A 26,592-nucleotide genomic window follows, 5' to 3' on the forward strand; every position below is an offset into this window, starting at 1 on the left:
CAACTTTTGGAGACGTTGGTGTTGAGGTGGTTTCCCTGTTTGATTGCTATCTAAAAAAAAACTCCCTCCACAGTCTTGTGGAGGGAGTTGGTATCCAAAACTAAACTTTTTCAATGCAACTGCGAGGCCGTCATGTTGTCAAAAGCAACCTACATTCATTGCCCACAGTGCATGTTAACATTGTCTTGTAGTGACGACTGCTATCTGGATTGATGAATGAAGGATGAGGACCACTATGGATGCAATTAGAAGACAATGCAATCCACACCTCTACGGTTCTTGAACCCTTTAGAAATACTACCAATCGAGCAGGGATGTTTTTGGGGGTAAAATAAAGTCCACAGAACTCAATTTAGACCCTGGTTCCTGCGTTGTAAACCCACTTAGTTACTGCAATGGTTCCTGGTTCTGCTGTAAAGTTCCTGCGGTGGAAATGTGGCTTTAATGATCTATCACACAATTTGCTGCTCAGTACATAATGCTACCACCTCAAGATCCATGCGTCAGGTATTGGTCTTGCATTTGCCACCAGATTTGATGTCAATACAGCTTACTTTACGTCCAAACACTGGCCAACGTACTACAGGATATGGGCACAGAGGTGCTGACCCAAGTCTCATTCCCTCCCTGTTTTGCTTCATCCCTCGTTCCCGCTCTCTCTCTGGCTCCCCCCCCACCCTCCCATCCAGTTTCCCTAGTGATGATGGAGACAGGATTTTGGCGCTGATGATAGGTAGCATGCAATCAGTGTTGAACGCGGGGAGGGTCTCAAACACACACACACACACACACACACACACACACACACACACACACACACACACACACACACACACACACACACACACACACACACACACACACACACACACACACACACACCTCCTATTGGATCCCATGGGGGGGTCATTGTGTTTGAACAGCTGCTGGTGCCACTTTTAACTGGCTCCTCAACAAACACACGTTTTGAATGGAGAGAATGGTGACAGGACAGAGGATGAATGTTGGCATGATGGAGAGATAAGGTAACAGAGGGACAGGGGATGGCCTCTCCCCGTCTGTCCTAGTGTGGTGTTGTGCGGGTCCAGTAGCTAGGTTACTCAGTTAACGGTCCCGGTAAGCAACACTGGGACCATGGCTTAGAGAATGGACGGATGCTGGCTTATGTCCTAATCATGTTTTTAACGGCTTAATGTCAAGGCAACAGCATCAGGGGTAACCCTCAAAGGTTCAAGACCTGGAAGAGGAGACCAGAATGGCACTTGTTTCTTTAAAGTGGAAAACGGTATTAACCGTTAATCATTTCATTGATTGATTAACTTATTTATTTATTATTTTCTTTATGTATAAAACTGTGATCCATTTCAACTTTTGTATCTTTCTTGTATGGATTAGGGGAACAATTGAAAATGGGTTTCCCTAATGAAATAGAGGTTTAATATAAATATACCCCAACAGGCTTAACCTTTACGTTTCTGTTTATAGTCTAGTGACTCCAACATGAAAGATCAATCCCCAAGGATTGAAATTTACGCAATTTGGTAAATTAAAGATACATTTTTGACCTTTAACTACATTGCTTTACTGTGACCGGCCTTGGATTAAAGTGTAGATAACAAATGAGTTAGTGCTAAACAGTACTTTCCAGCCCTGTGTGAATGTCTGATAATGGTGTAAACGTTTTGGGGTCTGCATTAATGTATGTTTGTGCTTGTGCGTGTCTGTACATGTTGAAGTATCTCTTCGTAGGTCAGTGCTAAAAACAGCCTCAGCCTCGCACCTTATTAATCCCTGGTCACTCCGTAACCAAGACGACTGAGGTGGAGACAAAATAGCCAACGAGGTCAACGAGGGAAGGACGGTGGCTGTAGAGCATTGTGTATGGTGGCTGTAGAGCATTGTGCATGGTCTAAAAAAAAAAGCACTAACAATGGTTAGATTCCAATACTGGGTTCCAATTCTTGTTTCCGTAGTTCCAATGCTGGGTTCCGTAGTTCAGATTCAGAGCGACTCTCGATTATACCATTCAGGATATTTTTGGGGTAATTTGTTTTTTCTCGTAATACAAATCCCGGAAGATTCCAATAAGAATTAAGAAATTCAAAACATATTCCTATCCTTATAACCACCCCTTAATTGCTACTGGGTCTACAATTATTGTCGTACCATTTTAATTCTCAACATTCACCACTTGAGTAAACTCTCCCACTTTGTAGTCCACCTTGAATAACGTTCCCCCTCTCTCACTCTGTCTCTCTCTCTCTTTCTCTTTCTGCTCATTATCTCGAGGCGGGTCAGGTGGGTCCCCTCTGCTTCACCCTCACTCCCACATGCCTCCGCAGCAACTAAGCTGCGTCCCAATGGGTCCCCCAGCCTTTCTTTACCTCTCTCTTTCTGACCCTCTCTGCCACTTCTCCTTCTTGCCCTTTGTCTCTACCTGCCTCCCTATCCTCGCCCTCTCCACCCTCTCTGTCTCGAAGAGTGTTCACTTGAGACGCGGTCGGACACCAGGCGCGACCAGCTCCAGGGTTGGACCCGCTCCAAGTTAAGATTATTTCAACTCTGACCCCCTGTGAGGTGTCCCTCCGACCAGTAGATGTGCAGTACATTTCAAACAGACAGAAGGTTTTCAGCTGTGGCTGATTCTGTTTGTGTGTTTGAACTTGCTGCAGTGGAAAACACAGCCGGACACAATGTATCTTATCAAAGCTCTGCATGGTTAAAGATATTCCTTTCCCTATTGAAACTATCTTATCAAACCTCTGCATTGTTACAAATATTCCGATCCCTATTGAAACTATCTTATCAAACCTCTGCATAGTTAAAAATATTCCTTTCCCTATTGAAACTATCATATCAAACCTCTGCATAGTTATAGATATACCTCTGCCTAGAAACTATCTTATCAAACCTCTGCATAGTTATAGATATACCTTTCCCTAGAAACTATCTTATCAAACCTCCTCATAGTTATAGATATACCTTTCCCTAGAAACTATCTTATCAAACCTCCTCATAGTTTCTAGGGAAAGGTATATCTATAACTATGAGGAGGTTTGATAAGATAGTTTCTAGGGAAAGGTATATCTATAACTATGAGGAGGTTTGATAAGATAGTTTCTAGGGAAAGGTATATCTATAACTATGAGGAGGTTTGATAAGATAGTTTCTAGGGAAAGGTATATCTATAACTATGCAGAGGTTTGATAAGATAGTTTCTAGGCAGAGGTATATCTATAACTATGCAGAGGTTTGATATGATAGTTTCAATAGGGAAAGGAATATTTTTTAACTATGCAGAGGTTTGATAAGATAGTTTCAATAGGGAACGGAATATCTATAACTATCTTATCAAACCTCATAGTTATAGATATACCTTTCCCTAGAAACTATCTTATCAAACCTCTGCATAGTTATAGATATACCTTTCCCTAGAAACTATCTTATCAAACCTCCTCATAGTTATAGATATACCTTTCCCTATGGGAACTACCTTATCAAACCTCTGCATAGTTATAGATATACCTTTCCCTAGAAACTATCTTATCAAACCTCCTCAAAGATATAGATATACCTTTCCCTAGAAACTATCTTATCCAACCTCTGCACACAATTCTCTGATGGATTTTTAAACAGCAGCTGAATATGGTGCGGAGTCGTATAGGGCTCTCTGTCCCTGTTCAAACTCCATCCCAGGGATGTTGTTAACCTTTAGTGAGTGGCTAGGAGATAAAGCCATGGTGTTTTCATAATGGGTAATCCGCGGACTTTTCCGAGGTGACCCTTCTTACGAAACGGATGGATAGGAAGACATTATTGTCGTGTACATATATGTATGTATATATATAGATACCCAAATAACTTCTCCATAGTGGACTTTGTCCATTTTTCTAGTCTTTCCTTCTGCTTACATTCTTGACAGACCTGTGTCGAGTAGCTCCACCCTGAAGCCTTTTCAAAGGCTCAGTTCGAGGTATAATTCACAACAATAAGCTCAATCAGTATGCACGTGCACCTCTATGCATGTACGGGTGCATCTACAGTTCATCATAAGTCCTTCATACAAAAGGTTCTCAGTAAAAGCATTTTTCAGATTGTAGATTCCTAATACTACTTATCCCTTTTATCGTTGGTAGAAATAATATATCATCAAAGGCGGATAGCAGGGTTTAATTATGTACTATTTATTTCAATCCTATTATTGTAAGGTAATAATGTTTGATAGTTTGTGCCTTTGTTACTGATGGACCACACACACATGGTAGCAAGGTAGTTGGCTGTGAAACCTTTTAATCTTCTCCTTTCAGAACCGTTGCTATTGTATGATTATTTTATTTTTGCCTTCCCAACCTTGCACACTGGTATAATAAAGATAATAATGTAACACTTCCAGCATTCAAATATGTAACGTCTATAACTCTGTCATATATGAGGTTCAGTTGTGCACTTGCATTATCCCAACATTTCTCCTAACAATGTTCAAAGCGAGAAATTTGTAGTTATTTTCAAGGTGAGGGTTCATTTGATCACCTGTTAATAACATCATATATTCTTTTCCCCCTGAACTTCGGGGGTAACACGGGAAGCAGTAATCCAGCAGAGACCTCATTTGTGGCCCATGACAACCCTACAGTAATATTGTACAGAACCATTCTAATGTTAAAACAATGCTCAACCATCTCGTGAAGTTATTTTTAGTTTGATTGTGCTGACCATGGGCGACATAACGTAAGCAGTGCTGTGAAACCGCCCTGTCGGGGGGGGACTGAGAGTCAAGGCCAATGCCTTGGCTCTATATTATATAAATACCCATGTATAATATTATTATATTATATGATATAGAGCTCCAGGAGTCCGCAAACTGCAACAATCCCTTCTCCTCCATGCTGTGGTTCAGTCTGACAGCTCATTGGTCAATGGGCAGCAGCTCATTTGCATTGAAGCTACAGACACCAGAAACAGCGCATTCTGAAGGGACTGAAACAGAGGGGAATTTTTTTCCTAAAAGCTATTTCCAGGAAACAGCTTAAAAAACATGTTTTCAGGAACTCAAATACTATGTTTAATTGTTGGGAAAACACCATAATATGTCTCCTTTAACAGTAGTATCACATTTGATATTCTCATTTTTCAAAACCGATCCTTGTCTCTCTGTCTCTCTCTCTGTCTCGTTCTCGTTCTCGCTCGCCCTCTATGAGAGACTGAATTCGAAAAGGACCTTCTTAACCTCATTTTGCTGAGGGATATAAAGTTCTTTCTGCCCTTCAGTTCAACGGAAAATGTGCCTTCCACATAAACAAATTTGCTCCTTCAAAATTAATTTCCCTCCTTGCCTTCCATGCACCGTGATGGCTCTGGGAAATCTATTTAATCTTTCTAATTCTCCGAGGCCGAAGCAGACGTTTAATTGGCCTTCAGGTGTGTTTGCGTTTCTTCTCCATCGTTCATTGACTGCTGTTCCTTTTTCATTTCCCCAACTTCCTTTCACTTACTCCCCCTTCACGCTTGGAACTCCCAGAAAAGTTTGCCTTTGCTTGCATACACTTCTATTCATTCCATGGTTTGACCGCGTTCCCAAGTAGCTCTCTAAATGCAATCAAGCTCACAATTCATCAAGCTATCACATACTCTCCTGTACTCATGCAGCTATCACAGACGTCCCTGCATTCATTTGAGCTGTCGCATATTTCAATGCATCCATTCGTCACTTTCTCTCTTCTGCCTCAATAATCACTAACCCCTAGTCTCTTCTCCTCCACCACTCTGCCTATCAGATGATCCCTAACCCCCAGTACCTTCTCCTCCACCTCTCTGTCTCAATGAGATGATCACTAACCCCCAGTACCTTCTCCTCCACCTCTCTATCTCTAATCAGATGATCACTAACCCCCAGTACCTTCTCCTCCACCTCTCTATCTCTAATCAGATGATCACTAACCGCCAGTACCTTCTCCTCCACCTCTCTGTCTCAATGAGATGATCACTAACCCCCAGTACCTTCTCCTCCACCTCTCTATCTCTAATCAGATGATCACTAACCCCCAGTACCTTCTCCTCCACCTCTCTGTCTCAATGAGATGATCACTAACCCCCAGTACCTTCTCCTCCACCTCTCTGTCTCAATGAGATGATCCCTAACCCCCAGTACCTTCTCCTCCACCTCTCTGTCTCAATGAGATGATCACTAACCCCCAGTACCTTCTCCTCCACCTCTCTGTCTCAATCACATAATCACTAACCCCCAGTACCTTCTCCTCCACCTCTCTGTCTCAATCACATAATCACTAACCCCCAGTACCTTCTCCTCCACCTCTCTGTCTCAATGAGATGATCACTAACCCCCAGTGTCTTCTCCTCCACCTCTCTAACTCTATCAGACGATTGCTAACCTCCCCGTATCTATCATATGGACATCACGTGTGTGTGTGTGTGTGTGTGTGTGTGTGTGTGTGTGTGTGTAACTTCCAACGCTGCGTGTGTGTGTCTATACAATTATCTTAGTTTTCCTCCCTCATGATGAACAGTTGACCTTCGACCCCCTGGTCAGTGTTTTTTGCGCGGGGACAGACACGGTGATTGTTGTTCATCCACCTGTGACCGGTTCTTATTAACGTCGGGCCCCTTCACTGCTCCGGGCCACCGCTGCACACCAGAGGGTCAACGTGATGCTCCGCTTCTTATTGAAGTATCGTCACGTTGACCGAAGCGGTGCTGCTCGGCCACAAAAAACATGAATCAGGCGCCCCTATACTTTCTCTGTGTGTTTGTGTATTGTGCGTGTGTGGAGATGATAAGGGCAGCGGGTTAATTCAATCGCGGTAGCCGATAACTCGGCCAGTTGAAAATCGTGAGTTCAACAGTATAAAATGTATTCATGGTGAAATAATAACCAAAGTTGTCTTTATCTTGTCGTTTACGATTCATATGTCTGCTCTGCATTCTTGCCAGATATTCAACTATTTTGTGCAGCACAATGACTTCATGTTGTAACCCTTGCTTTTATTGCCCAATATATTACTTAATGTAATTATAATATAATATCTGAAATTGCTGCAGAATCAGCTTCAACCCTCAATCTGTTGCAAATACAGATGAAGTTGGGTCACCTGTTTGTACGGATCTAGTTTGGTTGAAGGAGACTTATGACTCCTTAAAAGTCGGTGTGTGAGCCATTTCCAAAAACATTTGTACGCATCATGATTAGTTTGATTTGCGAAACCATGCCAGAGTGATTTTAATGGCAGTATATTAATTTATTTGATCTATTTGATGCTATTTAGATGTGTTCTTTTTCACAGTCTGTATCTTCACTGATGAATTCCAGAGTTAATATTTCACGATGACTATGCTTGAATAAATATATTTCATATCCACTTTTTTGCATCATGGTTTATCTAATAAACTCAAGAATCTAATCTGCCTGCTAATGAAAAGTTGTTTGGGTCGACTTAAATGTTATCTCCCATGTGGGTGTTGAGCCCTCAGCACACATCATACACACCTTAATCAAATGAGGTTGTTATAATAGTGGAAGAGTACCAAAAAAACATATACTCAATTTGTAAAACTAAACGGACAGTATGGGGGGAACAATGCTCAAAGTAAAGACATTACTTTGGGCATTTGTCTATTTTATCCTCAGTATTTTCCTTCTTGTAACTTTATTGGCCATTTCCATCCGGATTAATGAACACGGTTATAAAATGTTCTGTCAAACAAATCACTATAGGGACCTTTTCTTTCTTTCTTTATCTGTCTGACTATATCAGAAAGGATGTTTCACCTTTTGAATTCATCTTTCGCCTGAATACTCATGATTCACAAGTGCATCTGGGCAGGCACGGTGGTCTTTATCTCCCTCTCCAGCCCAGAGGACATGGTCGAGGAATCCCATTTCGGGTAGACGGCGGATTAGGCTACACGCCACTCAGGCTTCGGATCTAAAGGACAGTAAAGAGGAACTGTCGTTCCTCATTTGACGCACTTTGTCCTCACCGCAGCCCGCGTCGCTTTCTACTCGTCCGATCCCATCTTCTCTCTAAAAGCTGAGCTCGGTTAATCCAGTGCAGGGCCGAGGAACTAAAGTGCTATGTCTCTTGGTTCCTCTGTGTATTGTTTGTGTCAGAGGTAATGTGGGTCTAGAATATGAAAATTGTAGGTTTATTAACTCATGCCTGCAGGTAGCGTTTGGCCGGTGCGATTGGGATTTACATTGCCAACAGCTAGTCGGCCATATTTATTCATCTCTTGTCGAACGAGCTCATGTAACGTGTTGAATATCTCATCCTAAAAGGAAACTCATGCCTGTATGGGTGTCGTGTTTTTTTTTCATTACTTTGTGTGTGTGTGTCGGTGTGTGTGTGTGTGTGTGTGTGTCCTGTGGCTGAGGCCACTGTGCTGCAGCATACCTGTGTATGAATAATCATTCCTGCCTTTTAAATGTCATCTGCTAAACCTGGTAGCCCGAGAGAGAGAGAGAGATCTATCTGTTATTTTGTAGGAGTTCTAGTCTATTCAAATCAACTATTCAAATGGGATTTGAAATATATATGCAATATTTTTTCATATGCATGTCTAGTTCTGTGTCGAATATTGTATACAACATTTATATCACGAATGTAATCACCCCCATGTTGGGTTACACCATGTTTTTCCCGAGATGTATCCACCTGCAGTGGTCTTTTGTAACTAAACTCCTGCGGTGCATACAAGCGGTTTGATTGCACAATGTTGTATTTTTTCACTCTCAATTAAAATAATTGATCCCCGGGACCACATCGCGAGAACATTTCATATTTATTTAAACAATAGCCCGCCAGTGAAGACGTGTGAAGAAGTAAATTAACTTAAACTCTTGAATTCTTTGGTTAGGGTTATATTAAAAATTATACATACAATGTTGGCTAGCCTCATTAATATTAACCCAGAGACTGCGTTATAGGCTGTCTCCCATCGAGACTCATTGTGTGTACTCCCTCCAGAGCGATTTATTGTCTGATCGTGCCTCCTGTTCCCCAACTGAATCATTCTTTCTACTCTCTTGCAGAGTGGTATATTGTCTGATGGCTGTATTATGAATATGTTGGAGATGGGGGCTGGGTGGATCAGTACCAATCATTCAAATCAAATATCAATATCTGGTTCTTGCGCAGACCATGATTACTGGGATTTTGGTATAAATACAAATTGCTTATTGATTTGTGTAGGTGTTTGTATAAAGGGTTACATTTCTGTGCAGATTTGTATCTGTGCTAAATGATTTGTGTGTGTGTCTTGGTTTACATGCTTGTCTCACCGTAAACAAGTCGCTGGTGTAACGTCAAGGCAACACCCTTCGCCCTCATTGAAAGCCATACGATAATAACATCATTATTCATCACCATGGGTACCCTAAGGTGAATTTTAACCCTACCTATGAATGAAGCTTATCCATTGAAGGATTATCTTTTTCTAAAGTCATAATTGCAACTGAGGTGGTTGACAGAGATAGCGATACAGCAGTTTTCAACACTTTCATTCCTATTCATTGTTTATCTTTACTCTTTTTTATTTTTACTTGTATTTGTGCTGAAGCACTCTTGAGGATGTCTGGAATCCAAACATAAAATCTCATTAACGCCTGCTGTGTTCATGCATGTTTTTTTAATGTGTCTAAGCTATGATATTTGTTTTCCTGCTGGCCGTTTGTGTGTATGTGCGTGTGCGTGTGCGTGCGCGCGGGTTTTGTGTTTATTAATCTGCGAATAACTATAAGATTTTACATTCTTATGCAGATCTGGGCCCCAGTGTCCCTGGTGACCGAAACATGCAGAGGTGAATCGAACTGTAGTAATGGCAACCATTAGTTAAATGTATCTATAGCTATGATGATCCTCCTGCTACATTGATTATGCTTGTCTTGTGCTTGCAGACCTTGCATACAGGGGCAGGCTAGTGTCAGTGGCTAGGGAGGTCAGCTCCAAGGCTCTGAGTTTCATCCCCAGATGTCCACAGCCTACCTGCAGGCCTCCTAGATTAAGATGCTGAGCTTAACATGCTTGTTAATGACATTCATCTTAACTCATTAATTCGTTTTGGATAAAACTTCTGCGGAATGAATAAATATGATAAATAAATTGTGAATTACCTTAATAAATACCTGGATAATGCTTCATGCTTTCCAGAACTAGCATATCAATAATGATGCTTGGGATGCTTATCATGACCCTGTGGAAGTGAAACACAGGACCTTATTCAGGATACCGACGTCAACTTAATTCAGAGCTCTACTGTGGCAATTAAACAAATTCTGAATAATGAATACAGAGACAAAAAAAAAGAAAGAAAAGAAGGCAAGAAAGTTAAAGAAGGTCCACAACCTCAAGCTGTCGATTACTGTCAAAATGCGTGTCTGGTAAACCCTAAGCCTCAACACAACACAAAGGGGACATGAGGGATTTTCTAAATTCCCAGGATGAACATCCGTGTGTTTGCTCTTTCAGACTCTTTCAGGAATAAATCAATAGGATGTCAGGAGATAAAGATAACAGGGGTTTCTGGGGGATCAGGGAAGTAATGCGGTCTGATCTCTGAATAATGCAGGGTGTCAATCATGGAAAAAAGAGACGGGAGCTAAAGAGTAATATTGAGGATAAGTGGAATATGATGAGGTCCAAGGAGATAAACAGTATGTATATGTGTGTGTAGGGAAAGGAAGAGGTTCTTGAGCAGCAACACTTTAGTGTGGGTAATTTGTGCCGTAGGAAAAATCTATTTGTTTTTTCGCACATAATGCACAAATAAAACAAAGCCATCCCTCAATAATATAGAGAAATTGATTTCAACAGGGAAGAGAAAAGGAAACACACTTCTTCAGAGGCAAAACACACTTATAATACCTGATGAGTGGAGAGAAATCCTTAATAGGTGTAATTATAATATAATTAGATGTAATATAAGCCCTTAGAAACAAATATTACTCCTGATCCTGTCCCGCTCAAATGATGGAGTGTGTCACGAACACTGCCAGGGGTCGTTATCCCTTTCCAACTGTTTGTTCATCTATGGTGTATCCAGATGCCATATCTTGGAATATTATCATTAAATAACTGGACTCCCGTATAAAACAATTAAAGGAATGTGTCCCGCCGCCAGTGAGAAACAGGCATGTCACAGAATGATATGATATCACCTCATCACCCCTGTATTCTAGATGTTTTATTTGAGTACGGAGAGGGAGAAGGGATAGACAACACTATGGAACGTTGTTGTTTGCTAGACATGTTCATGGGGACCATTAGTTTGATTTAAAGTTCAACACTGTAATTAGTAACATTTACCGTAATTGCTGTTAGCTATGCATTGTATTTGATTAAATGCAACAGCCTTTAGTTACACATGGAAACAATTTAATGACTGTTGGCTAACCATTTTAAAATCGTATTCCTTTCAGGCCATACTGGAATTAAATTGGACAATGATCAGTTTAAAATGTGATTGTTCTACAATGGGCTCAAATCTGAAAAAGGTGTGCTCCACTTTTCTTCAAAGATTGTAAATATATAAATTAATTGGTTGCCTGAAATAACAAAAACAAGTCAAACATGTAAGAAAGACTCTCTTGCAGAGTGCAGAAAGCCGTGCCATTTCCAAAGCAGTTTGAAATCCAAATGCCACTGAGCAATACGACAGGGGCTGCTGGGGACAAATGCAATGTTATTGAAGACACATCATCCTCATCAATAATTGTATTGTCAAGAGAACAAAGTGAATTATTTGTATGATTTGTTTTTACCTTGAAGTCATTCCAAGCATCTAACAGTTCATTCAGCTACAGGCCATTATGGAAGGCTTCCTGCAGTATGGATTCCTACATGACAGACTGTGGACATTGGGGTTGGAACCAAGAATATTTAGAGTTTTTGATGTCAAAAACTGTAGACCACTATGTATTTTCCCATATCTGATATTCATGATTCATTCTTAGGGAGGAAATTCATCAGTAAGTGGACTAAAATGTGGCGCACGACTTGCACTGAAGTGAATGATTAGTTTATCAACGGCTGAGTGACTAATATTGGTGTCTGACATCATCACCATCATCGCCTTTCTCATGTTCATCATCAGTTCCATTCTGTTTTTTTTACCGGATCCACACCCCATTTCACATGTGTGTTTGTGTGTGTGTGTGCTGTGTGTTAGTGTGTGTGCCTCTATATTTGCGTGACGTAAATCCGCCATCTCTGTCTCAGTTTGAAGCCTTCATTAATTGAGATACAGGAAGCCAAGTTATTGATCTGCCATCAGTCATTCTCTCACTCCCCCTTTCGAACCCTCATGGGGCCCCCACGCACGCACACGCGCACACACACACACACACACACACACACACACACACACACACACACACACACACACACACACACACACACTTAGAAACCAATTAAGCATCGGGATCAAATCTTCTTAATCTTGTGGAGACCCAAACAAATGAGAACGCAAGATTGGAAATCGACAAGGAGAGTTGTTATCGCAGTCGGCCTGGACATGAGGGGTCAACACTGAGAAATACAAACATATAGCATCAACAACCCATGCTGGATTGGTTCTTTAAAACAAATAAAACCACGTCTCAGCTGAATCCTTTAGTTCTCTCAAACACTGAGTTTGCATTGCAATCTTACACTACTGGTGACACGGTTGACATCCTTTTTAGACTCATGAAAGGACCCAACCAATCACCTATTCCAATGCATAATTTCTCTTGTCTTTAATGCTAACATGGAAAGTCGCCCAAAACCCTTACCCTGCAGCTAGTTCAGCCTCTGGTGTCATGGCCTGTGGAGGAAACGGTTACCGGTTGATGCACTTTTAGTCAAGCCCAAGGAAGGAGTGAGGCTGGATCAGGGCTACCTGCTGGTACCTACTTGTAGCACCGGTGGGTTTGGCTCATCACTCCGTTGCTCCGGGACGTTTGTCGATTCACAGGAACCCGTCCGGTCGTGTTCTGTGGAATCTATTTCAGGGTTTTTTCCCTGAGATCCATGCCCTGGAGAGGCTTATGTGGAGAGCAGAGATGGAGGAAGTGTGTAGATAAAGGCGGATTTGGATTCCCACATTGTGTGCATTGTGCTTATGGGTCGATGGTGCTCTGCTGCTCAGGGACGTCAGGGCTTCGGAGTCAGGACTGCCGACAAGACTTCCTGGCATACAAGATCCAAATACAATGTCCATACTTTCAAGTATTGCACATTTTTCCCTCTAATTTCCGGTCTGTAACCTTCTTTTCAGCAAATATAGCTTTTCTGTTTGGAGGGCAAAGTGCTTAATGCTTTTATGTTGAAAGAAAAATGTCAAACTATCGTAACATGTATTATCTGTTGGGCGGAATTAATAATAACAAGCAGGGGCTTTACAATTCTCACTGGCATATTTTGATTGCTACTTTGATAATTGCAATAATGGAGGCATGAGAGGTGGCCTGATATTTTTTGGTAACCACGTTATTCGGTTGATTCATCTCTCGGTGTCACATGGTCAGCGTCATCCCTATAGACCAAGCAGCGATCAACCAGAAAGCTCTTATCACCAAAGCCTCTCATTAGAATGTGTGTGTTGTGGGCCACCTCATAATGGCACTATTAATTTGCCAGTGCGGGTGAGCGATGGTTGGTCGTTTACATGCAAATGGGTTCCATTAGAATACAACACAAACGATAGAGGCACATAAACCCATTGCTAAGCGCCTGGCAAATCAGAAGCAAACGTTGCGTTGAGTGCATCCATTCTGACAAGCAGCAATTCACTATTTTTTTTTTATAGTATATTATTATATTTATTTTCGGCTTTGTATTAGAGTTCTGCTTCTGTTACAATCCCAGCAAGCAACCTCCATTTTTGAGGCCGAGTTGAGGTGTTTTAGGTTTGAAATGCGTGATGAAAAGGTTCTTGTGTCCAGAGTGTCAGTGTGATCTGGGTAACATGAGAGGCAAAATACATTTATCACGTCCACTTGAAAGCACTCGGAAAGCAGAGGAAGGGGAAATGTGTCACAATTGAATGGATGTCAAACTCTGAATTGGTGCTATTTACTATCCTAGCAGTCTAATCACACTTGGAAGGTCATTATTGAGCAGGTGGGAAGCCCCAGCCTCTTCCACCGGGTGGAGTGGTACTGGTTCACTGTGGATCTTAAGGTTTGAATACCGGTTTGGCAGGGAGTCCAACCTCCACCCTATCTTGCTCCCATCCATTGACTGCTCATTGTATTTTCTAGGAGAAGCCACAGGTTGGACTACAATCGTAATGCTCAATAACTTAAACTAAGAGACACAAAATTCAATAGCTCGGTTAGCTTTACCAGGAAAGAGCTATATTCCTTGCCAGTTCTTGCTGGAAAAAGTTTTTTTTTGAATAATTTCCATCCGAGTTCACAGCCAAATTGTGCTGTCAGGATTGATTTAAGGGTTGGCCCTGAATGTGTCTACATTCAATATCAGATACATTTCATAGTTAATTTTGTTAACTATGTGAACGCCAGCCGGGCGTTCACAGCTCCCTGAGACGTGAGCGGCGCTTTATCCACAAGAGAACAATGCGCACGCTGTCCGACGGCACGATGAAGCACGCACTCACACTTTGGCTTCATGCTACACACCTAGCTTCATTTCATTTGCGTGGATTTTCACAGTCCTCGTTTATTCTGCTCTACACATGCACAGACATGTTTATCAGAGGCCTGTTGGGGAACTATCGAGGACCACTGATAAAGCTTTCTAGACACGATGCCCAAGCAAGCTTTATGCCATATGGCAGCGCCACTCGTCAAATTTAGACAGTGTTAAAAGCAATAATACAGAGCTAACAATATTGATAGGATGATTTCAAGAACACTAACTGCATTTTGGGATACTGTTGCATGTAACACACTTCTGAAAATTGGAGCAATAGCAAGAGCAAGAGCTGTACTTATACCTTAGTCAAATGTGAAATCTATTTTTTCCTTGTACAAGTTTGGCAGCATAGGCACTTGATTATGAAATTCCCAAAGCTTTACTTTAGTGTCAATTATTGTGGAAATGGATACAATTAAAATGTGTAGAAAAGAGAAAAGGTTCCAGCCTTGCCGGGATGCTGGAACAAATTTGGTCCGAATCAACCTGCTTAATTCTTAATAATTGTTTATTTTTCATGTTCTGTAAGTATAATATTGAAAACTACAGTGTTAGGATTTGGGAAGCTTATCCAATCAGTACAAGGTTAAACTGCTGTCACGCTGCAAAAAGATTTCCATGTTTCACCACAGGCATATATAAAGCCTTTTTGATGTGCTGTTTGAAAAGATCTGAAGTTAAAAGGCTGCACAGTGCGCAGCCTTCCCCATCAATTGCACTATGGAAGAATGAACAAAACGATGTTCTGTCTTGAAAGGAACATTCGCGTCATAAACACTTCTTCCCAGCAGATCCTACCATTATTATTGCTGGTGGTTTTGAAGCGTATCTGTAAATGCCCATTATTACCGCCGAACCATTTCTACACTAAACGGTTTAAATCCTTCCAACACCTGGGCAATCACCAACACAAGTGTCTGTGATGCCCAGCTGGTTAGCCCAACTGTGTAAACGCTTACACGCCTTTCACTAGACCATCATAAGCACCATCAAATTTTGCATTGAAACAATTTCACTGACGGGGGGTTGTCGGGAAGCAATGTGCAAACTGTCCAAGAACACTCAGCAAGTTAGCTTTACGTGTGTGTGTGTGTGTGTGTGTGTGTGTGTGTGTGTGTGTGTGTGTGTGTGTGTGTGTGTGTGTGTGTGTGTGTGTGTGTGTGTGTGTGTGTGTGTGTGTGTGTGTGTGTGTGTGTGTGTGTGTGCATAGGAGAGATTTTGTGACGGATAATATATACCGCTTTGATTGCTCTCTGTTTTGGGGCAGGAAGCAATTTGGAGGATCTCGTCCTGGAAATCAGCCAGGGGAGGGTACTCTATGTATAGTCTGGAGGGAGGGGGTCTGGAGAGGACATGGAGCGGCAGCCACTGAATCTTTGATACGACTGTGCATTTACATGACTTTTCTTGGAGCACTAATGGGTTTCTGAACCTCCAGTACCCGACTGGAAAATGGACGAGGTTTGATGTTTTATCCTGACTGGACATGGAGATAGAGACTTTAAAATCCATCCACACACTTGGGTGAGTCCAATGTAAGTGCTGGAGTTTGAAACTTTAACAATGCCCCCGGGGAATGAGCCTATCAGAGCAGCCTTAGTGGTTGTTTACAGGTCAGCGCAAACCTGGAGAACCCCAGTTGCACAGGCCTGTCCCCGTGGGGGCGTGATAGGGCGAGCTGTTGTACTTTCGGTGACATTTAAGCAGGGATTTGTCATGGTACTCAACAAGGTTCACATACAAGTCATTTGCGCTCCCACACATTCTGAAAGCACCCGGGATGATGTCATTGATTGACACGCGACTTCCCCGGATTGTCCAATGACCCGACGCCCCTGTACTAGAGCTCAACCGATACTGGAATTTAGGAGCTGATGCCGATATAGGGAGTACAAAATGACCAATGTCGATATATCGGCCGATATTTCAAATATCGATATATTGGCGTCATTCAGTGTAAAGTGTACCTATGTATGTACATATATAATATATATATACAGTATATATATATATATATATACACACACACAGTATATATTGTAGTATCCTTGGGGTGGAGCAGCTCCTTGGGTTTTGCTGCTCGCCCTCCAGCAATGCTTTGGGCCACAGCAACATCGCCTTAAAACCATGAGCTACTAAGAACCAATTACCTGTAGTATGGAGAGGAGCGCCTAACCTTCACACAGAACATGATGTAAAACTGTAAAACCTACCTGGATACATCCTTGTGTGAGATACTTGAACCCATTGATTAGCCTTTTATTATAATAACAGCATTACATTGCATGACACGATTGTGCACACAAGGTAATGAAGATCTCTGCGTTCGCCTAACTCGCCCCTCTGGGCTGGAGTCGGAAGCGTGGCATCTTGGAGTGCCACTCAGGGTGATTACAAAAGGCATTTAGAGGAAGTATTCAATCATGTATGATCAGACGCGATTGTGATTGTAATTGATCTCCAGTAAGTTATGCAGTTCTGCCGTGCATGCTAGTGAAGCTCTTAATGTGGCAAATCATGCATTGAAGGGGAACAGGTCAAGGCTGGTGATGGAAACAGTGCCCACCGGGTGCTAACAATTTCTAAGATATGACCTATTTTCCATGTAATTTACCTGTGCTAGATGGTTCCTATGCGATTAGTTTGGAGTCTGGGAGTTATTTTCCTGTTTATGGATGTTTTGATGATTGTATATTGATTAAGAACAGCAGCAAGATGAAAACCACATCTGCTTCTAGGTAATATTGCTCAGGCTCAGTGATGATTCTACTCCGGCTCTCATACAAATTATTTACACTATTCGAGTGAAAGAAAGCATTTACCTTTCAAATTTTGACTTGTTTTTAAAGATACATGCAAGGTCATTTGTGTAATCGTTTATCCTTTAATAAACAAGCACTTCAATAATAATAAAAAAAGATGATATTAAAAAATGATTTCATTTTTTTTCAGGTTGTTAAAAAGCTCTCAATTAAAGGCCCACTATGCAACTTTTTTAGCCAATATTACATTAAGTATGCAGGTTGAGAGTTATGCTGATGGTTCTGCATCCATTTCTGGGTTGATTGGTGGGTGTGTCATTTACCCATGTCGCCTCTCCAGTGAAAAAGCGCATATGCAACTTGATCTGTTCGGACCGACACAATCCGGATGTGACGCAGCGGAAGTATCCTCGGAAATGTAGTCAGATTGTAGTTTCGAAAATGCTTTACGGCACAGACACACACGCAAACATGGCACCGGCTAGATATAAACAGCCAGTTGCGAGGCAATTGTTGTCCGAGGTAGGAAACCTAAACGCCGCCGTGTTTGGGTGCATGATAGAGTTTAGATCGGGTTAGATTAAATAATCTCGGATATAAATAACGATCTCATCTCATCGTCATCCGTTTATCCGGGGTCGGGTCGCGGGGGGAGCAGCTCAAGCAGGGGGCTCCAGACTTCCCTTTCCCGGGCCACATTGACCAGCTCTGACGGGGGGATCCCGAGGCGTTCCCAGGCCAGAGTTGAGATATAATCTCTCCACCTAGTCCTGGGTCTTCCCCGAGGTCTCCTCCCCAATGGACGTGCCTGAAACACCTCCAAAGGGAGGCGCCCAGTAGGCATCCTTGCCAGATGCCCGAACCACCTCAGCTGACTCCTTTCCAAGTAAAGGAGCAGCGGCTCTAATCCGAGTTCCTCACGGATTACTGAGCTTCTCACCCTATCCCGAGACGCCAGCCACCCTTCTGAGAAAACTCATCTCGGCCGCTTTTACCCGCGATCTCGTCCTTTCGGTCATCACCCAACCCTCATGACCATAGGTGAGGATAGGAACGAAGATCGACCGGTAGATCGAGAGCTTTGCCTTGCGGCTCAGCTCTCTTTTCGTAACAACGGTGCGGTAAAGCGAACGCAATACCGCCCCCGCTGCTCTGATTCTCCGGCCAATCTCACGCTCCATAGTACCCTCACTCGCGAACAAGACCCCGAGGTACTTGAACTCCTTCACTTGGGCTAAGGACTCATAAATAACGATAATCGGGTTAAATAACTTCACATGGTGTGTCTGGTGTGTTTCCAGCATTCGTAGTGTTGATCAGCAGAGAAATAGTCCGCCAAGACGTTGAGGTTGCTTTAGCAGCCAGACACTCTGTCCATGCAAGTGAACGGAGCGTTCACTCTTCATCATAACTATCAAACCAAACATCCTTCACATTCACCGAGCGAACATTCTGAAAGTAAAATGCACATTTCTCGCTAAAAATGTTTCCATAAACGCATTTAATGGCGTAACTATGTTACTATTTCCACCCAGAAAAAATAAAGATGTCGGCCGTATGCTTCTGTGCAAGGGTCACTACTATGGTCACTACAGTAACGAATTGCTTTACGGCACAGACCCACAAACACGGAACCGGCTCGATATAAACACAAGTAACTAATGGATTGTTATATTCATCATAGATCAGCCGACTAAAAAGAGACAGAGAAACCCAATGTCGGAGGAACAGAAGAAGAGAAAAGGGAGACAGACCGACAGAGAGGCCAGACACGAGTAAACGTTGGGCAAGCTTTTCAGGAATAGCTCGAACTGAAAGAAAAAGAAGACTGCAAATCAGACGCCGACTCGGCCGTGTTGCTTTTGAAATTGAAAGTACCCTTGGGTGAACTTTGTCTGCGTAATATTCTTGATTCTGATAGTCTCTGTACACATGTGTTTGCTCAACCATTTTTTTGAGCCCTGTAAAAATTGTTTTCTCGACCGTTTTGTTGTGAGCCCTGTTTGTTTCTAGCTTGCTTGGTTGCAACCATATAAACACCTTTGTTTCCATGGGTGTTTTGCTGTTCGTCTGTCTCGTCCCCCAGATACAGACTGAATCCCCGAATCCAGGTTCTTGTTTATTTCGATTATTATGTTGGCCAAACCTCTTACACTGATTGTTCTGTTCAACCTAAGATAAAATAATTATAACCTAGGGTATAAATTCTCCCCGTCAACTATAAAAAATGATGGATTTATGTTTATTGCAATGCAAATACACCATTTTAAAAATGTATAACCTTGCCTACACTTTATGAACATCTATTTCGGACATGGCTCCGCGCATTCGCCGGCTTCTTTGAAAACAAATGCACAGGGCTCGCGTAGAAGAGCATGGGGAAGGGACGTCAACGAGTTGTTACGACAGTGTTGTGAAATATCTACTACGAAGCTTTAGGGGGCGCTGTGTAGAGAAATGTGCGTGCCAAAACCAAGAAAACAGCGAAGACATGCCCGAAGTTGCATAGTGGGCCTTTAATCGGGACACGATACAAATCCTGATGACACACTGGTCTCATCCATTAACGCATAATATGAATAACAGATTTAATAGTAGGGAGATAATCAAACCAACAGACTCAGACTCTCACCATTAGTCAGTGCAATCAACAACTGAGTCATTGTGATTTAATCTCCATTCATTCTTTGTCAGAAGATTTGAGCCTTGTTGGATTGGGAAGACTTACTGTATCTGAACCAAATTGTAGTGGCTGGTTTTATCCATAGCAAAATGTTGTTTCACACAATGCCTCTCCGCCTCACATATTGCCATATGTGATTTAGTTGATATCATAGTTGAAGGACAATTAAAAAACAAATGCTTTCAGGAGATAAGGGCCCCGAGATGTTTTTCGGGATCATTTGAAGCGGTTGCAGAACGATTACAATTTGTTCCCAAATTCTTTGTTGATGGCCAAACAATGCAGAACAATGTGCCTTAAACCTTTTGGAATCTGTGTTGATCTCTTTGAGATAACGTAATCAAAAATGATAATTTAGTTGCACTCCTTAGTTGCTAATTTAGTTGCACATGCCACCGTCACACGACGGTGGTATATGGCTTAGGAAGTAGAGCGGGTTGGCTGGCAACCGGAAGGCTGCCTGCTCAATCCCCGGCTCCTTCTGAGCAGAGTGTCGTGGTGTCCCTGATCAAGACTCCTCACCCTCATTGTCAGCAACCTAGGCTTACGTCCTCTCTCGCTGAGATGAGAGAAGACATAATTGTAAAGTCATGCATTGGTTACATATGTAATACGCATTTAAAATAAAAATGTCCACAAAGAAGAAGACATACGAGAACTGATCTTTCTCTCACTCTGTCTCTGTCTCTGTCTCTCTCTGTATCTGTCTCTGTGTGTCTCTCTCTCTCCAGGGGTTAGGAGTGGACCCTCAGGTGGCTCTAGCGCTGCCTCCTGACAAGCCTTTGAAGGAGAAGTCGGAGGACCCATCGTCCTTCCAATTCTCGGGCCCTGAGGAGATGACCATCCGGATAGGTAGAGGAGGACCCCATGCAGGCAAGCCCTCCCTTCATATACCAACGCCCAGACACTGGGGATTACACCCCTATATATGGTGAAGAGAGATTGTAGCCATTGGGAAAACAGTCGCCACTGTGTGTCTTCAAATTGAGAGAACTAGTGACACAAAATAATTGGGAGAAAGTTGATTGTTGAAGGTCCAGAATTTCCCTGCCCTTGAAATGCATCACCTAAAAAATGCCACTTATGTAACCAGTCTTATTAAGTAAATTCACTGATGGTAGAGGTAGTGCTGTTTTTAGCATTATGAGTAATGTAGGTACTCTAGAGGGACTTAAACAATGGCTATAACCACACCATCCAACACAGTGACTTCTTTGATGGCCTCTTTTAGCTTGCTTGCTTTTTGTATTCTTTACTATTTACTCTGAAACTAATCTGTTGGGTTCCTTCATTTTCCTCTCATCTATGCTCACAGCGACCTGCCTCTATTTCCGACTAACAATGTGTTAGTCGGAATTACCCATGGTGTCTTCCGCTCTTCTGTACCTTAACTCTCTTTGCTGGTGTCTGCATTTGGAATGATCACGACGCATGTGCTGTTCCTAAGAAAACGTCCAAGGTTTTCACACTTACTAAACCTCTTTTCAATCACACGTAGCAAGAATCGCTGGCATCCACCAATATTCAAAGCACTAATATTATATGAATAAAACACTGCGGTATGTGAATATAGGTTGCTTTATTTCCAACGATATATCCTTTCTCCGAAAAGTGTGATATAGCTTACTTTTAGGAATCGAAAAAAGGAAACTTATACATAACCAGCACACTCACAGACAAACTTATTCAAGACTCTTTCTTTCACCTTCTATATATTATCTATATATATAATATTTAAATATATATAGATATAATCCTACTGCCATAGTGTTAACTAGCTGCTAGCCTCATAGCAGGCGCTTTTACCAGAAGCTACTAGCATCTATGAGCACGGAGGGGTTAGGTGTCTTTTGGCCGGGATTCCATCACCCCAACAATGAAAGTCCTTCATCAGTTACCCAGCACAAGCCAAGGCTCGGCCGGCATTTGTTCCGATAAATTAGTTTCAAGTGTGAAAAGACCCATTTTAGTGTGTGTATGTGTGAATGTGAGTGTGTTTTGTGATACCTGTGCATGTGTGTAGGCTTACGGAATGTGTATGTGTGTGTGTTTGTGTGTGTTTTATTATTTGTGTATGTCTGTGTGTCTGGAGGCTTTTGTGTGTGTGTGTGTGTCTGTGTGTGTGTGTTTTATTAATTAGTGTGTAAAACCTGCCTGACGTCCATAATTAAATCAGAGCAGTTTTCTTCGCCCCGCGGGGCCACCTGTCTTGATGATGAGCTAAGGAGATCTGTTTAAGAATTCATGACGAATAACCTCCTGCTGAAACAGACATAAATAAGTACACAGCAGGCAATCCTGCCATCATCACCTCGCTCGGTGTAGCCATACCCTTCAATGTGCATTCGTAGATCGGCAAAGGATCTTAGAACTCATCTGTCACAAAACAAACCAAAACAACAGCAGTACTTAGTATCTTATCCATGGCATGTTGCCGCTGATGGCATAATCTTGAATCTACTGAAGTCTGCACTGCTTCGAGTTCTTGATCGTTGTTGTTGAGCTAATGTCGGGTACTTTCAAGTGTTTCTCGTGCTTCCCATGTCGAGCATGCACACACGAGCCCGCGTCCACACACACAAAATGTTGCTCCTTCTGCTGCTTTACTTTTTGATCTGACTTACTTTCAAAGGACATCTCCTCTTCTGATTTCCCTGCTCTTCTTCCCCGCCTGGAGAATCTTCCTGAAGCCGAGCTGGGGTTTTGTCTTAGGGGCTTTGGGTTGCCTGTCTTCTCTTCTCTAGTGTCTGAGATATTACAGGGGTGTGCTGCAGGGGCTTCCTCCGGGTTCCTTCTTGAATTGAAACTAATCCAAATCCTTGGTGTTGGTATCATCTGCTATCCTTAGCCATCACAGAAGACCACTCAATCTCTCCCCTACGAGTCTCATTGGATCTATTTTTAATTGAACTATGCGTGTGGTATATGAACGGTAGGTATTGCGTATTGTATATATTTGAAGGGGCTGTTTCAATCAATGTTCTATAGAACGACCAATCTTTACCTCTATACATTATTTGCCTTTCTTTTTTTTTTTTTCATAATTGTCTTTTTTCCTGGTGGGCGCTGATTGTGGCCTCAAGCTCTCAGGGGGGAAATATGCAATCAGACAAGGCAAACCTGAGGTTTCGGTTTTTCAGATTGCAAACATTAAGTGTTCATTGTTACTAATTCAGAACACTGGATCTATAGGAGAAGAATTCTCCTGTGTGAAATGGAAAAGTTTCTTCCACATTCTGAATAATGTCCCTCCTGGCCATCTTACCTTTCTTTATCATAATTTATACCACACACACACACACACCCACACCCACACCCACACACACACACACACACACACACACACACACACACACACAATATCAACCCCAAGGGCTTAAGTTGCGTCTTGCTAGTCCCTGAAATTCCCGGAAATAATTAAGGTCATGATGGAATAAAATGCATAAAAATCAGCCTAACAACGACTCGTAGCCTGTAAGAATGTTTAAGACTGCCTTGTCACTAGGAGCAATTACATGGAGCAGGTTTGGGTTAGACAGACTGATCCCCTATGGAGTTCAACATCCCCGCCAAATTCACTTTCCTGCCCACATGCCCTGAAAGCTGTAAAATGATTCGACATGCTGTGAAAGTTCAGCCGTCAACAGAGTCAAAGTTCAAATAACAGTGGAAAAAAGGTTCCCTGGCCACATAAGGCATTTCTTTACAGAGTCGCATGGTATTTGCTAGATCTTTAGGAAGACTTGCACTTCATGCAAGTGAGTGAGTGTTTTGTTTTTACTTAAAATTGACTATTTATTAACTGATCACACATCCTTTGTTTTTTTTTTGTTGGACCCGGTCCAGCCCTTCTGGGAGAGCATGGCCTTACCACTGCCAGGGTAACGCCCCGTGCCCACTACCTCCGTCAGTTGACCGTTGCCCATTGACTTTGAATGGGGACGGACGCGCAATGCATTGTGGATCCGTCCGTTCAGTTGGAGCGTTCGCCACCGTCAGAAAGTTGAAAAATGTTCAACTTTTTCGGCAGCGACGGTTCCGTCATCTAATCAGATCGCGTATGCAAATGTAAGCACTGTGACGCGACTCGGGCTCTGACGATACTGGAAAGCGGGAAAGCGGGTCATCTTGCCTCGCAACAAGCAGGAAGAAGCGGGAAGAACCCGGCGAACCGATTTGATTGGCTGACGGATGCCTCTGCAAAGACTACTCCCCCATCCGTCAGCCACGCCTTCCCACGTCCCTTGACTGACGGTGCAGTGGGCACGAGGCGTAAGACATTTGAATCCCACCTCAACCCCATGTATAGAGTCAATACACTCAAAGTATTGAAAAGCAATTTCGATATCTTAATACATCATACCTATGTATTGTATAGGTTTGATGTAACCTAACTATTCATACATTGGCGCATCAATTTGATGGTTGTATAGCTTTTGACTTGGCTCCAATGAGCTCAGAACCACGACAGGTGGAGGTGGAGAAGGATGAAGGAGACTTAAAAAAAAAAAGACGCAAGACAAATGAATAGCGTAATAATTACTAGTACACTTAAACCACATTATAACGTTGTCATTGGAGAAAGTTCTCTACTTCTGTCACGGATGGTGTTCCAGTGACTGCTGCAATGATTATTTCTGTTCAGTTCAGTTCAGTTTGTCATTGTTACAGAATAACAACAAAATGTTGTTCAAGCAAAACACAGACAGGCATGTAGTTATAGTTGTCCACTAATTCATACATTTATACATCATTTATTCTCCATGAATCAATGAATCAATCACCAAGTACTTTACACATAATAACTACTCACAAATACCCCATAGACTCCCCAAAACCAGTAAAGTGCTTAGTGCAATAAATAAATATAGATACATCTGCTGGGGATGGGGTTGTTGAGTGTTTTGCAGCAATGCAAAGTCCAGGTCACAGTTGTGGAGGTGTATGGGAGGCAATTATGTCACAGAGGGGTGTCCAATGAGGAGTGGGGGTGGGGGGGGGGGGGGGGGGGGCAGACTGTCCATTTAGCAGCCTGACTGCATTGGGGTATAGACTGTTGGCCAACGTGCTAGTTTTGGCCCTGATGGACCTATATCTTCTCCCAGAGGGCATGGGTTGAAAAAGGTTGTGTGCTGGATGTAGATTGTCCTGGAGGATGTTTTTCACTCGGTGCATGCAGCAGGAGGTGTACACAGTTGCGATGTTTGGAAGGATGACCCCCCCCATGATCTTCCCATGGGTTCTCACCACTCTCTGTATGGCCTCCTTCTCTGCGCTGGTGCAACCGGGAAAAACCACACCAGTTACCCATAGGTCAGCACACTGTCCACTGCACAGTGGTAGAAGTTGACCATCAGTCTCTGGGGCAGTCTCTCGACCAACTCAGCCTCCTGAGGAAGTGGAGGCGTTGTTGGGCCTTCGCTGTGGCCGAGGCGGTGTTTCTCCCCCACGACGGGTCCTCCCACACAGTCTACACACCTAAAACCTTACAACTAGAGGCCCTCTTTACCTCCTCATTCCCAATGAGGAGTGGGAATTGGCAAGGTTGTCCGGCCTTGCGGAAATCCACAATTACTTCCTTGGTTTTTTTTGTGTTGAGAGTAGGGCTGAACGATTTGGGGAACAATCGAATTGCAATTATTTTGACCAATATTGCGATTGTGATTTAATGTGCGATTTAAGTTCCTTACGTTGTGTTTTATTCACAAAAGAAAACCTGCTCTTTCCGTTAGGCCAGGCCGATGTGTTGTGATTAATTTATATTATGAACTTTTTTGTTAACTATTGAATTGTAAAATAAAAATAAATTAATCGTACTGATTTTCAGTCATTAACGGTAACAAATCGCCTTTGCGATTTGCATACCACGTTCTATTACATTGCGATTTCGATTTGAATTCGATTAATCGTTCAGCCCTAGTTGAGAGCCAGGTGGTTGCTTACCTCAGCTGACGGACGGATCGGGCTCTCCTCGCTTGCAACAAGAGTGCACTCTCTGACTTTCTTCCGTTTGCTCGCTGGTTTGTTTTCATTCGCTATTTCGCTCTTTCATTGGTTGGTTGGTGCAGTCTGTCTGTGTGTGTCTGTCTGTCTGTCTGTTCCGCTCTGTTCCATCCCTACTCCCTCTCTTCAAAGTGACTGAATTAAAGGTCTGTTCTGTGAAGGTTTTTGTGTGTGTGTGTGTGTGTGTGTGTGTGTGTGTGTGTGCGCATTCATTTGTGCACACCACATGTCACAGAGGGGACGTGTGCTCATGCATGCCATTATGTGTGAGGATATTATCGGCTTTGGGTTCAGTGCTTCTGGCTGGATTACATGAATATAACTTGGCCCATGGATCCACATCAGGGTCAACCAGTTGCCTGGCAACTATTGTCCTTAATCAGATTGTTAGTAAGGGTGCTAGCTAGAAGGCACTGTTTTCTGTCTCCCCCTCTGTCACACTCACTTCTTTTACTAAGTTGTCCATTATCCGTAATTCCTCTTTTTATCATCA

The 26,592-nt window shown here is 42.6% G+C and overlaps 1 protein-coding gene across 3 annotated transcripts in view; it reads left to right on the plus strand.

The window, feature by feature from the left end:
- slc39a11 (solute carrier family 39, member 11) overlaps window positions 1–26,592 on the plus strand; it is a 63,245-nt gene that overhangs the window by 16,253 nt on the left and 20,400 nt on the right. For 2 of the 3 annotated variants that reach the window (XM_030339791.1, XM_030339790.1), the window contains exon 5: window positions 20,828–20,969. In XM_030339791.1, coding sequence (XP_030195651.1) covers window positions 20,828–20,969 — 142 coding nt within the window. The remainder of the gene's footprint in view (window positions 1–20,827; window positions 20,970–26,592) is intronic. The other variant, XM_030339792.1, reaches the window with a different exon arrangement.

The sequence above is a fragment of the Gadus morhua genome, chromosome 18, assembly GCF_902167405.1.
Source record: "Gadus morhua chromosome 18, gadMor3.0, whole genome shotgun sequence".
In the NCBI taxonomy this organism is placed as follows: domain Eukaryota; kingdom Metazoa; phylum Chordata; class Actinopteri; order Gadiformes; family Gadidae; genus Gadus; species Gadus morhua.